We start from the raw sequence: 17163 nt of genomic DNA on the forward strand, positions 1-17163 counted from the left end.
GGTCTGCGAGAGTCTTCTTTTTTTTTTGCTCAAGTCTGCCGGCAAGCCGGTTAGGACCCCGACCTATCCGCCACCTGGGACGCGCCACGTGGGAGTATTCTCTCTCCCCCTGCTACGCCAGCGTAGTAGGTTCATGGGAATGCATAATAGAACAGGCACAGTAATAGCTTGGCGTGGGACAATCGAGCTATAGCCTATTTAGGTGGGTAAAGAAGGTATGTAAGTTACAACTACTTTGCACCTGCTAGCTTGTGTTTTAAGCATGATTATGAATTTGTACAGAGTTTTCAGCATATATGGAAGGTACACAGACTGTCATTTCAATGACTGTGTTGGATAACCCACTTGAATGAATGGGATTCGTCAATTTTACATTTCTAAGGAAAAAACTTGGGGCAACCTAGGTGTGGCTGTAATGGCATACCTAGTTCACCCAGACGAACAAGGGTTTGATTCTTCCTCAGGAAGTCGAGAAATTCAGAAACAAGATTTCCACTTCTGGACAAGCACATAGCCCTGAGGTTCACTCAGCCTTCCACTCCTCCAGCCGCCTTCATGGTCTGTATGGACAGAGCTTGAGATAGAGAAAAATACAGGCCTAACTTTTGATGTAATAACTGGAATATTTAAATAATTATATAATCATGTATAGGTACTCCTATCCTTTAAAACTGCTACTTATTTGAAATTAAATAACTGAAACATGCACAGGAGTTGTTATTTCATTAGTGCTTAGATATATTGTGTCTTTCAACATCAGCACTTTGTAAATGGGTGCATAATACTAAATCTAAAAAATTTGTTTTAATATGATGTTTGTACTTCAAGTGTACATCTAATATTGTGGAATTTGCACCACAGACTAAGAAATTCAATCATAATTTTTATGGAGTGATTGCAAAAACAAAGCTAGAAGGAAAGAAAAACAACCCACTCTGAACACAACTATCAGTGTTATCATAACTTGTGTCTGAACCATTCAATGTCTCATGGGTGTTTCGGTATGCAACGATATAAAGAGCAAGTATATCTGCAGACTGATAAATGGAGAAGTAAGTTTTTCTCAATCAATCAATCAATCAATCAATCAATCAATCAATCAATCAATCAATCAATCAATCAATCACCACTGATCTGTGGTGTCACAACATATACAAACAGGAGCTTAAAAACCAAATTTAAATATACTTTAGACGAGTATTGTCCCAAAAGATGGCAAGTGCAAATACTTAGGTATGAGATTTGAAAGTAATTTGCACTGGAAGGGTCATGCTGGTGACATTGTTGGGAAAGCAAACAGATCGTTACGTCATAATGAGGCTACTTAAAAGACGCAACAAAGAATCAAAAAAGTTCATCCATTATTGGAATATGCAAACAGTGTTTTGGGATCCTCACCAGGAATACCTAATTAAAGAAATAGACGGTGTGCAGAGGAAAGCTTCAAGATTTGTAACAGGAGATTTCAGGAGAAAAAGTAGTGTATCAGAAATGTTAGAGAAACTTGGGTGGGAAGCTTTAAGTAAGAGAAGGAAGAAAACTAGACTTACAGGTATATAGAGAGGAGAGGAAGCATGGGGAGAAATCTGTGAGAGGCTTCAATTGGAAAATAATTATATCGGCAGGGCTGACCACAAGTATAAAATTAGACGGGATTTTAGCAGAAGCGATTGGGGTGAATTTTCATTCATTGGGAAGAGCGTGAAGGAGTGGAACAGTTTACCAGCAGAAGTGTTTGATCTTTTTCCAAAATCTGTACAGATATTCAAGAAAAGAATAAACAGCAACAGAGAAATGAAATGTTAAGAGGGCATTTGACCTGTGCAGGTTATTGTATATTAAGAATTATTGTGAATAAATTAATTCCTATTTCTTGTCTATGGAGATTGAACACCCGAAGTAGGGGACTGCCTGTAGGGGTGAAGTACAGTGGGACTTCGAGGGCCCTGCTACAGTAGCTGTGAAGGCCCTTCAGGAAGTCTGAAAAGCGGTGGCAAAAGGGGCTCTGGTTAAGACGCAGCAGGATGCATGTAACAAAATGGGTAAAAAAAAAAAAAAAAAGTCATGTTAATTTAAATCTTACAGAAGTTGTATACTATTATTTGAAGTGATTCTACATACTGTGTGTGAGCTGATTGTGTGTGCAAGTACAGAAGATATTAGGAGTAGAATTTTGTAAATAATATAAATTTATTAAGATGAGCTGTGTGTTTAATGGAAAAATTGTTAGCATTATTATATAGTACTCTATTTTAGGAACTTTTCACTTTTTATTTTAAATTTAGTGCTTGATAATAAAGTGTTTTTGTGTATCATTTGTCATTTGCAAATAAAAGTCATGTTGATTTGATTTGATCTGCATCTAGGGCTGTTGCTCATGTGATAGATTCCCTATCAGTTGTTTACCTAGTATTTTCTTAAATGATATCAGAGAAGTTGGAAATTGATCAAACATCTTCCTTGGGAAACTGTTCCAATCCCTAATTCCTCTTCCTACACACAAGTATTTGCTCCAATATTTTCTCTTGAATTCCAACTCCATAGGCCTATTATGATCTTCCCTAATTTAAAACTCCACACAAGCTTATTCATCTACTAATATCATTCCAAGCCATTTCTCAACTGACAACTCAAATTTTCCGCTTAGTCATGCTGTTCATCTCCTTACTCCAAATCTTTCCACTCCAAAATTAACAACATTTTCGTAACACTGATCTTTTGTCGGAAATCACCCAGAACAAATCATGCTGTTTTCCTTTGAATCTTTTCCAGTTCTCAAATCAAGTAATCTTGGTGAGGGTCCCATACAATAGAACCATACTGTAATTGGGTTCTTACCAGAGATTTATATACCCTCTCCTTTACATCCTTACAACCCCTCAATACCCTCATAACCATATGAATAGATCAGTAACCTATATTTAACAATACTGTATACGTGATTACTCCAATGCATCTTTCCTTATATTAACCCCTAGGTACTTACAGTGATCCCCATGAGTTACCGTCACCCCATCAACACAGTAATTAAAACTGAGATGACTTCTCTCCTTGGTGAAAATTACAACCTTACGTTACATCCTGTTCATCATCATAACATTGTCTGCTGTCAATTTCACAACTTTGCAAGGCCTTTAGGCAGTGGCTCACAATCATGTAATTTATTAACGGTACTCCATACAGTACAACATCATCTGCAAAAGGCCTTATCTGTGATTTCAGTTCTTTATTCATTTCATTTATATATTTGCTACAAGCGTGTAACTTTCAATTTCAGTCTGATTCCAATTTTACTGTTATAACAATAAATTCCTTGCATATTTACTGCAAGTTTGCTTGCCTGTATATTCATCTCCTATGTTCAACATTTTGAGGGAAGCCTTCATCCCTGGAAAGAAAGATGAAAGTTGTGGTTTAGATGGCTACATTTGAGTGATGAATTGTCAACATCCACTTACCTAATATATGTCCCTGATATATATGAGAAGTATCAAGATCTTCAACTTCCCCAGTAGGGCCATGTATAACTAGATTGTCACTGAATGTATAGAGATCCCTCTTGAGTCGGATATTGAACTCTTTTTCATGTGCATTGAAGTGGAGGTGCACCATATGCTCCTGTGTGACGGACCGCCGGGCCCGCATGTGGTTGCGATGAACATTCTGAGAATCGTAGCTCAAAGGTTCAAAGTGGCGAACGTATTCACTCAATCTCTGGGCTGAAACAAAAAGAAAGTAAATGTTAACTTGAAATGAAATCACTGACAATCACATCCTTTAGTATATTTGAAAAAATGAACCTTGTAATACAGAATTCCTTTCAACATTCAGTCAACTGTATGGATTTCATTAATAACTACCTGTTATACTCATCAATGGCTGATTAGCTTTTGTACAGTTGCAGAAAACATATTTTCATTATACTTTTAACAGCAATGCTATCTAGCAGTGAGAGGCTGTAACAAAAGAGATGGAGCACACCTCGATTAACAATATTCAGTCAGTGTACCAGTAATGCTTTTGTTGATTAGTTCAATGGTGAGCAGACTAGATTTTCTTCGGAAGAAATATAAATGAAGTTCACTGCAAAATGTAAAGAATTTCATCTTGTTTTCCTGAGAGGGCAAAAACACAAAAGCTAACCATCATGTCTATAATCAAGGGCTGTGAAAGCATCAGTCAGAAGATTTTTCAGTACCCTTACTGTTTAAATTTAAAATTTTATAACTTTACAACTTATTTAAATGAAGATCAGGTCTAATTTACTTATCTAGTAAGTGGACATCCTGAAACTGTTCAAAGATTTTTTTAAATGTTACAATGGTAGACTATTTCTAAATTTACACAATATTTTTGCCTTAGATCATACATATGTAGAATATTTACTACAATGGCATCAATGGCATTTGTGTTTATGGGAATGTAGCCTTTTTTTTTTTTAAATACTTTCAATTCTATATATGTCGTTTGCTCCGTTGACGGTAACTGCAAAATCTCCCAAAGGAAATGTCACGTCGCACATTCTTCCTTAATCCCATTTGCAACCGCTGCAACTGGAACTACCTACTTTACTGCTTAACTGATCACAATGCATTCCCTTCGCTCTACCGTAACTATCCATGACTATCAGCACCTTTCTAGCTTTTGTTTTCCTCTTTTTCTTTTTTTTTTTTTTCCTTTTGATTACCATTTCTTTTGTTTGACTGCGTTGGTATAATCTCTAATTTCTCAGAGAACAGTACATGAATTTGGCACATCTACTACTGTTTTTTTTTTTTCTTTTTTGCTGTTGGCTTTACGTCGCACTGACACAGATAGGTCTTATGGCAACGATGGGATAGGAAAGGCCTAGGATTCGAGCCCACTATCTCCCGGATGCAAGCTCACAGCTGCGCGCCTCTAACCGCACGGCCAACTCGCCCAGTACAACCTCATTTTAAGGCCTAGGACTATCTGATTCTGATTTTATATCATCTTTCATTGCTTTTGACCAAGTTTCTGATTTTTCACCCTTGTTTATCCTCAACCTCTTCATTTTCTTCCACTAACGTGACTAAATTTTCCTTCAACAAATTTACAATTTCATCTTTCGACAATTCTTGCCTGATTTCACTACACTCACAAACACCAATTCAGCTTCCTCTCAGTAATGGCGCGCACTTGCGATTAAAGACATTGCTACAAGTACGAACGCACGTACAGCGATTGGAAAGATGTATGTATGTACACTGACTGACAGAGCAAATGCAACACCAAGAAGGAGTGGTCAGAACTTTATGCCAATTGCAGGGTAGACTGACGTCACTGAGGTATGCTCATGATGTGAAATGCGCCGCTGTGCTGCGCACGTAGCGAACGATAAATGGGACACGGCGTTGAAGAATGGCCCACTTCGTACCGTGATTTCTCAGCCGACAGTCATTGTAGAACGTGTTGTCGTGTGCCACAGGACACGTGTATAGCTAAGAATGCTAGGCCGCCGTCAACGGAGGCATTTCCAGCAGACAGACGACTTTACGAGGAGTATGGTGATCGGGCTGAGAAGGGCAGGTTGGTCGCTTCGTCAAATCGCAGCCGATACCCATAGGGATGTGTCCACGGTGCAGCGCCTGTGGCGAAGATGGTTGGCGCAGGGACATGTGGCACGTGCGAGGGGTCCAGGCGCAGCCCGAGTGACGTCAGCACGCGAGGATCGGCGCATCCGCCGCCAAGCGGTGGCAGCCCCGCACGCCACGTCAACCGCCATTCTTCAGCATGTGCAAGACACCCTGGCTGTTCCAATATCGACCAGAACAATTTCCCGTCGATTGGTTGAAGGAGGCCTGCACTCCCGGCGCTCAGAAGACTACCATTGACTCCACAGCATAGACGTGCACGCCTGGCATGGTGCCGGGCTAGAGCGACTTGGATGAAGGAATGGCGGAACGTCGTGTTCTCCGATGAGTCACGTTTCTGTTCTGTCAGTGATAGTCACCGCAGACGAGTGTGGCGTCGGCGTGGAGAAAGGTCAAATCCGGCAGTAACTGTGGAGCGCCCTACCGCTAGACAACGCGGCATCATGGTTTGGGGCGCTATTGCGTATGATTCCACGTCACCTCTAGTGCGTATTCAAGGCACGTTAAATGCCCACCGCTACGTGCAGCATGTGCTGCGGCCGGTGGCACTCCCGTACCTTCAGGGGCTGCCCAATGCTCTGTTTCAGCAGGATAATGCCCGCCCACACACTGCTCGCATCTCCCAACAGGCTCTACGAGGTGTACAGATGCTTCCGTGGCCAGCGTACTCTCCGGATCTCTCACCAATCGAACACGTGTGGGATCTCATTGGACGCCGTTTGCAAACTCTGCCCCAGCCTCGTACGGATGACCAACTGTGGCAAATGGTTGACAGAGAATGGAGAACCATCCCTCAGGACAACATCCGCACTCTTATTGACTCTGTACCTCGACGTGTTTCTGCGTGCATCGCCGCTCGCGGTGGTCCTACATCCTACTGAGTCGATGCCGTGCGCATTGTGTAACCTGCATATCGGTTCGAAATAAACATCAATTATTCGTCCGTGCCGTCTCTGTTTTTTCCCCAACTTTCATCCCTTTCGAACCACTCCTTCTTGGTGTTGCATTTGCTCTGTCAGTCAGTGTATGTATGTATGTATGTATGTATGTATGTATGTATGTATGTTCAGTCCGTCAGCAATTCCGCTGGTGGGATTCTCAACAGCTCTGCCATCAGCTGTCATAGATGGCCTAGGCAATACTGAAGAGGCGTACTAGGGAAATGAGGAGCGAGGTAGTTTCCCGTTGCTTTCCTCACCGAGCCAGAGTTGCTATTACATATCAGTTTGCCAACCGCACTGAAATGAATACACCAACCGACCCTATGAGCAACATTTTCACACCATTCATAGCAGGAACTGGCTGCATAAGGATTGGCATATTGTCAAAGCCAAGGATAAGACAGAGACAGATTTACGGCAGTAACAAAATTGCTCTAGCCTATACCAGAAGACATAGTGCACTGTAAACACTAGGTCCTGCCAGCAAAGGCATTGAAAAGATGTAACTAGATGTATTTCGTTGGCGACGCGAATATCGCTGTCTCGGAATGAGCAACATGGAAAGGAATGAATCTGCACACACAAGCGACCATTCAATTGCAGTTCAAACAATTGTCTTCACTGTCTGACTGCATGAGTTTTATAATAGTGCCAGAAATATCTGACAACGAATCAAACGGTGTGCTCGATACAGAGAAATTGATAATGGAGATTGGAAAACACAGCCTATTTAAAAGAAGAAAAAAAAAAAAACTTAAAGAATATAGTGATCGCAACATAAATTAAAAACTTCGGTGAGAGGTATGTTTACATGTCTGTAGAAATTAGGGGGCAGCGAAGAAAAATAAAGGTGTGTTGAGTACGGTTCAATTATGTTATCTTTACTACGGCGGTGGCGGTTGTGTAATGCTAGATTTATAGTGTTTCAAAGATGATGGGCGTAATGACTTTTTCGGACAAAAAGTATAAGGATCGTGTTCTTTAATTCTATACTTGTTGGATACAAAGAAAAAACCAATAAGTAGGATAATCGATAGATTAATTATTAGCAGTGTATTAAACATTAAAAGCAATAAAAGGATCCAACAATAACAACTGTCATCGGCGGAGGAATTTCTAATAACTTGGGGCACTCTAATTAATACGACTGCAACACTGACAAACTAATGACCGAGCCAGTTGGCCGTGCGGTTAAGGGCTCACAGCTGTGAGCTTGCATTCGGGAGATGGTGGGTTCGTAAACATTTCCAGTATTTCCGGGAGTATATAGGCTCACTTATAACGACTGCAAAATGTTTTACATAGGAATGACTGGCCGAGCCTGAAATCGAGGATATCAAGAACATTTCAAGGCAATACAGTACAACCACGGCCGACTGGATCCCTCGCTGCGCTCCTTATACCGGCCTTGACAATCGCTTGTGAAGCCCAGCATAAAGCTGTAATTGGAAAGTTTCACCGTAATGCCGCTGGAGCGCTGGCCTACTACCCACTGACAGGAAGCTGTATGCCGCAAATTACCGCATTTTCAGTTTTATATGGTTTTGCTCTGCCTGCTGTCATTTCTTGATGGATGCAGTACTTTTGAATCCATCTCTTGGCACAGGCCAGAGCAAAGTGTAGCTTCCACCATAGTCCCCGTCTCATCCATGGCTGTGACAATATGGAAGCTGCTGGGGTATGGGTGGTGCTGATTAATGACATTCAGAGCACAGCCAGTGTGTCTGAGTGTCGTGAAAGGTGTTGCTCATAGGGTTAGTTGTGCTACAATAGCACTGACTGGCCCAGTGAGGAAAGCAATGGCAAACTACCTCACTCCTCATCTTGCCTAGTACGCCTCATTTTGGTACTGCCATTGGTTGTTGTGGTTTCCCTATAACTGCATAGCCTTTGGTGATGCTATTTGAGGATCCAACCAGCCTCTGGGCTGATGACCTAACAGACAACAGAGATGGTTTTGCTGTCGTAAATGTTGGCAATGTGCTCGCAATGAGGTGCTTGTTGGCTTGATATTGAGATTACCGAGCTCGATAGCTGCAGTCGCATAAGTGCGGCCAGTATCCAGTAATCGGGAGATAGTGGGTTGAAGCCCCACTGTCGGCAGCCCTGAAGATGGTTTTCCGTGGTTTCCCATTTTCACACCAGGAAAATGCCAAGGCTGTACCTTCATTAAGGCCACGGCCGCTTTCTTCCAATTCCTAACCCTTTCCTATCCCATCGTCGCGTAAGACATATCTGTGTCGGTGCGACGTAAAGCAAATAGCAAAAAAATAGATATTGAGATCGGATAGTTATGCGCTAGTGAGTTTATTTTTTATTGTGTAGTGTGATTATATTTTTAAATTGTGCATACAAATCTTGGAATCTGTGACATTCTTGTGCACATTTTCGTACTTCGAGCAGAAATTATATGGAAACAAGAACAAAATGATTTCTCGCTGTAACTACGTCCTGAGCAAGGATTTTAATTTATGCGCTAATTCGTTTTTTAATGGTGTGGTGATTTGCTTTTCTTTAACTGTGTTAGGAAATATTCGAATATATATTGCTGTGTGCCTTTTTTATATTCCGAACAGGAAAAAAAGAGCAAAGGGACACTATCATTTCACAAATTCTCTGTAGACCAGGACAATACGGAGTGGTTAAAAGCAGGTAACACTCTCATCTTAGTTTTCCGTTTCTATTTCGGGTATTTACCTTCTTTCTTTCTTTCTTTCTTTCTTTCTTTCTTACTCTGTTTACCCCTCCAGGGTTGGCTTTTCTCTCGGACTCAGTGAGGGATCCCACCTACACCACCTCAAGGGTAGTGTCCTGGAGCGTGAGACTGCGGGTCGGGGGATACGACTTGGAAGGATGACCAGTACCTCGCCCAGGCGGCCGCAACTTCTATGCTGAACATGGGCCTTGTGTTGGGGATGGGAAGATTGGAAGGCATAGACAAGGAAGAGGGAAGGAAGCACCCGTGGCCTTAAGTTAGTTACCATCCCGGCATTTCCTTGGAGGAGAATTGGGAAACTATGGAAAACCACTTCGAGGATGTCTGAGGTGCGAATCGATACCTCCCTCTACACAGTTGACCTCCCAAGGCTGAGTGGACCCCGTTCCAGCCTTCGTACCACTTTTGAAATTTCGTGAAAGGGCAAGGAATCGAACCCGGGCCTCCGGGAGTTGCAGCTAATCACTCTAATCAAGTATTTTTACCCATGAATTTCCTTTCATAGAATAATCCTTTAGGCAGTGACGTATTTCCCATATGACAGCAACACAACACATTTTTATCCAAGATAATCTGAACTTTAACATTTAAACATTGACAAGTAAGAATCACTACTGCTATGACGGTAAGACCAACGTATGAAGTGTTGTTACCTGAGCAATGAGGCCGATAACCTAGATGTTAGGCCTCTTTAGACAACAAGCATCATCATCATCATCATCGAGCAGAGAACAGTTTACAATTTATTTACTCAAAATACTTTTCTCTCACTGATCTTTTATTTAAAATTGTTCTTTTTTCGCTATTTGTTTTACGTTGCACCGACACAGATAGGTCTTATAACGCCGGTGTAATAGGAAAGGGCTAGCAGTGGGAAGGAACCGGCCGTGGCCTTAATTAAGGTACAGCCTGATTTGAAAATGGGAAACTACGGAAAACCATCTCCAGGGCTGCTGACAGTGGGGTTCGAACCCACTATCTCCCGGACGCAAGCTCACAGCTGCACGTCGCGCGGCCAACTTGTTCCACCCTACTGCATTTCAAGTAAAAATTACTGTCTGAATTTAGCACGACCAACTTGCCCGGTATTTAATATTCTAGTGAAAAGTATGAATGAAATGTAATCTGAAACTATATATATTGAAATTAAGATTTAAACATGTTGGAGTCAAAATATTTGTTATATGCATATAACGAATATGGAAAAAGTAAGACTTTTTATGTTTTGTCCAGCCCCCTTCCTGAGAGCAGCGCTTGAAGAATTTTAAAACTAATTGAACAATGACTCTTAATCTCAGTATTAACATCAGGAGACAAAAATATTGTGGTAAGTTCTGCTATGTATCTAAATGCCATGATAATAAAAACGATTACTATTATTCCTCACAATTAAGGAACGTCAGTTGGACTACTCCATCTTCCGCAGTTTCATTTCACGACGTTATTTTGGCACATATCAATGATAGTAGCCTTTAGGATTAATCATTTTAACAATATTAGTCAATGTAACGTACTATTTTATTCCCTAAATTAAGATACATCGGCAATCAGAGTCAATATCCGAACGTCAGCTGGACTAAGTCATCTCCCCGCAGTTTCATTTCACGACATCATTTTGGCAAATATCAACGAAGGTAACCTTTAGGATTAATCATTTTAACAGTATTAACCTATGTAACATTCTCCATAACTCTAAATTACGATAAATCGGCAATCAAGTCAATATATTTTCCACAAATAGAAGCATGTATTAAAATATTTCTACCGCAAATAGGTCGGCCGCCAGCGCCACGTGTTGAGCTGTGTAACTACTCCGATTACAGTTCGTGGATCCTTGAGGCCGGTAAGGAGCTAGCTAGAGCGACGCATCAAGTCGGCCGTGGTACAACAAATATTCAGCTTTTGCGGAACACATTTAAAACAGTAATCATAACTTTTTAGGGATCGAAAAGGAGATTAAATTAATTGTTAAAGGTAATTATGGACTTGAACTAAATACCGCGAAGACACTGAAATATTCCTGGCGCAGATAACGGAACCTGATAAAATGTTAAATGAAACAGTCGCAAGCAACATATTGTTCACAACCTTGAGGTGACGTATCATCATGTGTTTCCAGTGTGCCCCGTACTTAAAGCTGAACGTTTGTCTAATAGGTACTACATCACGAGGATAATGCAGCCCTTCCTATGGTATGTCATATATATATTTTTACATCATCATTAAGTTTTATATGGATTGTATGCATACTTTTACTTTTTTCTTTTTCTTATTTTACAGTTGATCTCAAGAGGACTCCATTTTAACTGTTTTAAGACTGAATGTGACAAAACACTAATGTAAAATCAAATGTTTTAAAAATATTTCAACACTGATGATGGACCTTAGAGTCCGAAAACCGGTTCTGAAATAAAATTTAGTGTGCTGATACGACTGTATATGACTAATTATAATAATAATAATAATAATAATAATAATAATAATAATAATAATAATAATAAGTACCACCATCAGCACTGTTATTAAGATAGCTTTGATATTTTATAATGATTATAATTTTAAAAATCGACAAATTAGTATATTATCCATTGTGCAACTGCAAAGAATCGACGATTTATAAGTCGTAGTGCGCGTATAAGAATAAAATACTACTACAGCGATTTTTCTGTCGCAGCGACCAGAACTCCCAAGTGTGCGCCTAATCTAGTTAACTTAATTCTTGATTCTCACTGCGCAAGCCGAACACAAACTTGATTCATCTTCTTCATTAATACTATTGCACAAAACTTCTGTGGAAACCTTTCCATTTTCTACTACGAACCCGGAAACTTCATCTTTTCCAGACGCCGTGTTGTGATCCATATGATTTTGTTAGTCAATATTTATGACGATTCTCAAACTAACACTAACATGTATACCAGTTATTAGCTCGCTAAACTTGCTATGCAATTACTAATCACCACTCTAAATCAATCATTACACTGTGAAAATAAGATTTAAACTACACATTTTAATAACCGTGCCTTTGGTCGCTATATTGAAGTAATACCGGTACTTTCCAATGACTCATGAATTGTCTGATATCGTTTTCGCTACTAAAAACTATTTTTCTGATACAACATCATTTTCAATGTTACTATCGACTGACTCACTAGTCAGATTATTGATCACATTCCTCACGAAGATAATTTTGATTGAGTCATCTTGTGACAAATATTTACAATTACACTTCCGCAATGAAGAAATGGCCAAGTTCTGCCTTCAGAGAAGATCAGAGTATCCTGATATCAGCACCTTTAATAATAATAATAATAATAATAATAATAATAATAATAATAATAATAATATTACAACCAAATGGTCATGATATATACACTTGAATACACTAATATGTGCATCACTAATAGTAATAATATGCAGTCAATGCGTGCAAAACATGACCAGTTATTGGCACAACTGTGTCAAGCTTCCTTTTCTACGGACACATTCGATGGCATGGTATATATCGCATCGTTGGTCACAGAAGACACATACGCAACCCGGTCCTGGCTTGTGAAATCAGCACATTTACGAGTACTCATCGTCTTCGCCACTTCGTACCTCTCCGAGCTTGGGTTTTCCAGAATGGTGAACATAAAAAGCAAACAAAGAGAAAGAGACAGTATCTTGAAAGCGATCGTTTTGTGTGTGTTGCCAGCATTCAACCAGACATTACGACACTCAACCAAAACAATGCCAAGTTTCGCACTAGATTTTACAGCTATATTATTCAAAATAAATTATAACACTATAAACATACCTGCAAAAAATACATACTATTACACACTATTTTTATTGTGTTATAATTTATTTTGAAAATTGTATTTGACAGACTGGAAAGATTTTTTGTTACATTTTACTAAGTCGACACTGGAAAGTACGGCTTCCTTCTTAACAAAAAAAAAGAGCTATAATACTGCCTTTTGTAATTAGTATTAGTGTTCATTTATGCACCTTCTCTAGCTGTACCTAAATCTATCTCAATAAATTCTTGCCACTTAATGTGATGTTTAATATTGTATAGTTACAACTTGTTTATTCCTTATCTATATATATAAAAATAACTTGTCCTGACTGATTCATCATCGCCGAGACAAAACTACTGGACATAAATGAAATGTTGTGGATACATTCATATTAAAATGTAGGTGCTCACTAACGGAGGATTTTGGATATTCCGTTGCTAAGGAGGTGAAAAAGGGGGGGGGGGGGTGAATTTTTAAAATGAGTATATCTCAAAAACTGACCAGCTTAAAGACATGAAAATTGGTATCTGAAATATCCTTTAAAAATAAAGAAACACGTATTTTTTTGTTTTCGGAAAATCCTGTTAACGGGGGTGAAAAGTGGTTGAATATCTTTAATGTGGATACTTATATCTCAAAAACTGAACATGTTACAGTCATGAAAATTGGTATTTCGAATCTCCTCTAAAAATAAAGAAACGCGTACTTTTTTGATTTTGGAAAATCTGCTGAAGGGGTGGTGAACAGGAGTGACAAAGGGGGTGAATTCTTAAAATGAATATACAGTATCTCAAAAATGTAACAAGTTACAGACATAAAAATGGTATTTTAATCTCTTTTAAAAATAAAAGTAACACGTATTTGTTTTCGAAATAAAACACTTCAGTGGGGGGGGGGGGGGGAGGAGCGGCGTGAAAAGGACTGGAAAAGGGGAGTTGAATTATTTTTATGTGGATATTTATACCTCAAAAACTGAAGATGTTAGAGACATGAAAATTGGCATTTGGAATCTCCTTTCAAAATAAACACGTAATTTTTGTTTCCGGAAAATCCACTTAAGAGGGTCGGGTGGGTGAAGAGAAGTGAATATAGTTGAATTATTTTTATGGGAATACTTTTCCATCAAACACTGAAGATGTTACAGACGTGAAAATTGGTATTTGGAATCTCCATTAAAAATAAGGAAACAAGTACTTTTTGTTTTCTGAAAAATCACCTTAAGGGGGTGGAAAACAGTGAGAAAAGGGTTGAATACCTTTTTGAGGATACTTATATCTCAAAAACTTAAGATGTTGCAGTCATGAAAAGTTTTATTGGGATCTCCTTTAAAACTAAAGAAACGCGTTTTTTTGTTTTATGAAAAGATGAGTATATCTCAAAAACGCAACATTTTACAGACGTGAAAATTTGTATTCTTAATCTCTTTTAAATATAAAGTAGCACATACGTTTCTGTTTTCGGAAAAATCACTTGTGGGGGGGGGGAATAAAAAGGGGTTGAATTATTTCTATTAGGATACTGGTATCTCAAAATATTAAGATATTACAGACGTGAATAATTTGTATTTGGAATCTCGTTTAAAAACAAAGGAACATGTATTTTTTTGTTTTCGTAAAATCCGCTTAAAGGGGTTGTAAAAACGACTGAAAAAGGGTTGAAGTGTTTGTATGAGGATGCTTATATCTCAAAAACTGAAGATGTTACAGACATGAAAATTTGCATTTGGCACCTTATTCAGAATAAAGAAACGCGTTTTTTTCTTGTTTTCTGAAAATCCAATGAAAAGGGGGGGGGGGTAAAATGAATTGAAAAGTGAATTCTTTGTATGAGGATACTTATATCACAAAAACAAAAGATGTTACGAACGTGAAAATTGGTATTTGAAATCTCCTTTAAAAATAAAGAAACACGCATTTTAGTTGGGGGGGGGGGAGGTAATTAACTTAAGAGGGATGTAAAAAGAGTTGAATTCTTTTTATGGGGATACAAATAAGAAGTGGGCTTGAAACAATACACCCCTAAGGGGGTTTGACTAGGGGATGAGGAATGATGACAAAAATATACTATAACCTTTCAACTGATTCCGAGTCAAACATGAAGGAGTTATTAAAGTTCATTATAACATTGAAGTCAGTTGAAATCTTGAGAAAAGCATACGTCCAGTCAATTTATGGTTAGATATATCGATAATTCAAATTAAATCGCTCAACTGAGTCGTAAGTTAAATATTCAATGTGTAAAAATTGACAAGCTCAGAACACCGTGGTATCTAATAAATTTGTGTCCGGAAGTTTAATTTTAAAGTAAAGTCAACTACTGTTGAGTGAAGAGGACCGTATTCGACGGGAGAATAAATTGATTACTAATGCGCAATGTTTCACTTCGATGACAGTTAATACAACGCGGGTCATGGACTGGATTAAATATTATGAATTATACATGTTACATTTGCCTTCACTTGCATTAGTTGTGCAGTATCTACTTATTATGAACATTTACAAACGATTGAGAGTTCCTTCGGAAACGATCGACTCGAATAGAATTGGAGAAACAACGATATTAATTATTGGGCGCATTCCATTGTTAACTGAGCATTCCCGCTCGTGAGATCAGAATGTTCCTCTATTCTCGGAAGTACTATAAAGAGAGGTTAAGTTGATAAGATTATTCTCCATAAAAAAACCGCACACAGCTGCATTATTGTAGTAATGAATTGGGTTTTGTTTTATATGAGAAAAATATTTTAAAAATGAGAATGAACATAGCTTGTCTTGAATGAAAAGAAATCTAACTGCAGTGCAGTCGAATCTACCTGATAATTGTATGCCAATAAGTAAAGTGAACCTTAAGAGTAGAAACTATAGTTCTGCAAAGAAAGACATACAAGGCGAGTGCGGCATCAGAATATTGAGATATTTATTTCGGTGTATAATATTGAACTAATTGAATTATATAAGTTGCAGGTTAATGACGGATCAGATAGAGAATTGGCATGTTGAAAGATCCGCCAATGTAATGATGCAGGCCTAAACCGGGATGAAGTTCCGGCGGACCTGGAAAATGTGGTAATATGAAGGAATGACAATGTTCCGGGGACCGGGATGATCGAATTATATCTTAAAGAACTTCCCAGTTAAGACGAGTACAAAAGACTTGTCCTTCACTTTTTTCTATTATATTGTACATTGTGTAGTTCCATATTTTCTTTCACGTTTATGAGCGTAATATGTTATACATAAAGCAACTTGAGCGACAATGTAGAATCATATATATACATTTTATAATGTCGACGGGCGCTCTAATCCTCCTAAATGATGGCATGATTGGAATTCGAATTGATTAAATGGCGTATAGCTTTTAGTGCCGGAGTGCCCGAGGACAAGTTCCGCTCGCCAAATGCAGGTCTTTTGGTTTTACTCCCGTAGGCGACCTGCGCGTCGTGATGAGGATGGAATGATGAAGACGACACATACACCCAACCCCCGTGTCGACGAAATTAACCAATTAAGGTTAAAATTCCCGATCCTGCCGGGAATCGAACCCACGACCCCTGTGACCAAAGGCTAGCACGCTGACCATTTAGCCATGGAGCCGGACATTCGAATTGATGATGTGCTAATTTCATCCAAGTTTCGAGTGCACATTTATAGGTTGTAATACGGAAATTTCATTAAGATTTGGCTATCGTTTCCGTGACGGCTTCTTTTCGATTAAATTAATTTGCCAATTTCTTCGCGAATAGGTCTTATTGGACGGATTTAAAGTGTATTTATTATGTGGTGAAGTGTCAGGAATTTTCACTTATGAATCAGATATTTCATATGGCCTTACCGAGTCTTCATAAAGAAACGTTTCATTAAGCTGCATGGATACAGGTTATAGAATTCACTTGTGTTTAGAATTGAGAATAACTGTCTTCGGTAGTTATGAGCTTGTATATTTGAATGAAAGATTTTAATAAGCATGATGCATATATGAAGTTATATGGTTTGTTGAATGTCAAGGTCGCCGATGTGATTGATTATGATATGGTACGCGATTATGTTGGATTATTTATTGAGAAATAGGCGTTACGTATGATGTAGTGTTGTCTTCGAGAAATCCCA

At 38.9% G+C, this 17163-nt stretch overlaps 1 protein-coding gene across 3 annotated transcripts in view; it reads right to left on the minus strand.

The window, feature by feature from the left end:
• The window catches only part of kuz (zinc-dependent metalloprotease kuz), a 697031-nt gene that overhangs the window by 132904 nt on the left and 546964 nt on the right, over positions 1-17163 (minus strand). For all 3 annotated transcript variants that reach the window (XM_068226622.1, XM_068226623.1, XM_068226621.1), the window contains exon 2: positions 3459-3719. In XM_068226622.1, the coding sequence (XP_068082723.1) occupies positions 3459-3719 (261 nt within the window). The remainder of the gene's footprint in view (positions 1-3458; positions 3720-17163) is intronic.

Source organism: Anabrus simplex, chromosome 3 (genome assembly GCF_040414725.1).
Source record: "Anabrus simplex isolate iqAnaSimp1 chromosome 3, ASM4041472v1, whole genome shotgun sequence".
Classification (NCBI taxonomy): domain Eukaryota; kingdom Metazoa; phylum Arthropoda; class Insecta; order Orthoptera; family Tettigoniidae; genus Anabrus; species Anabrus simplex.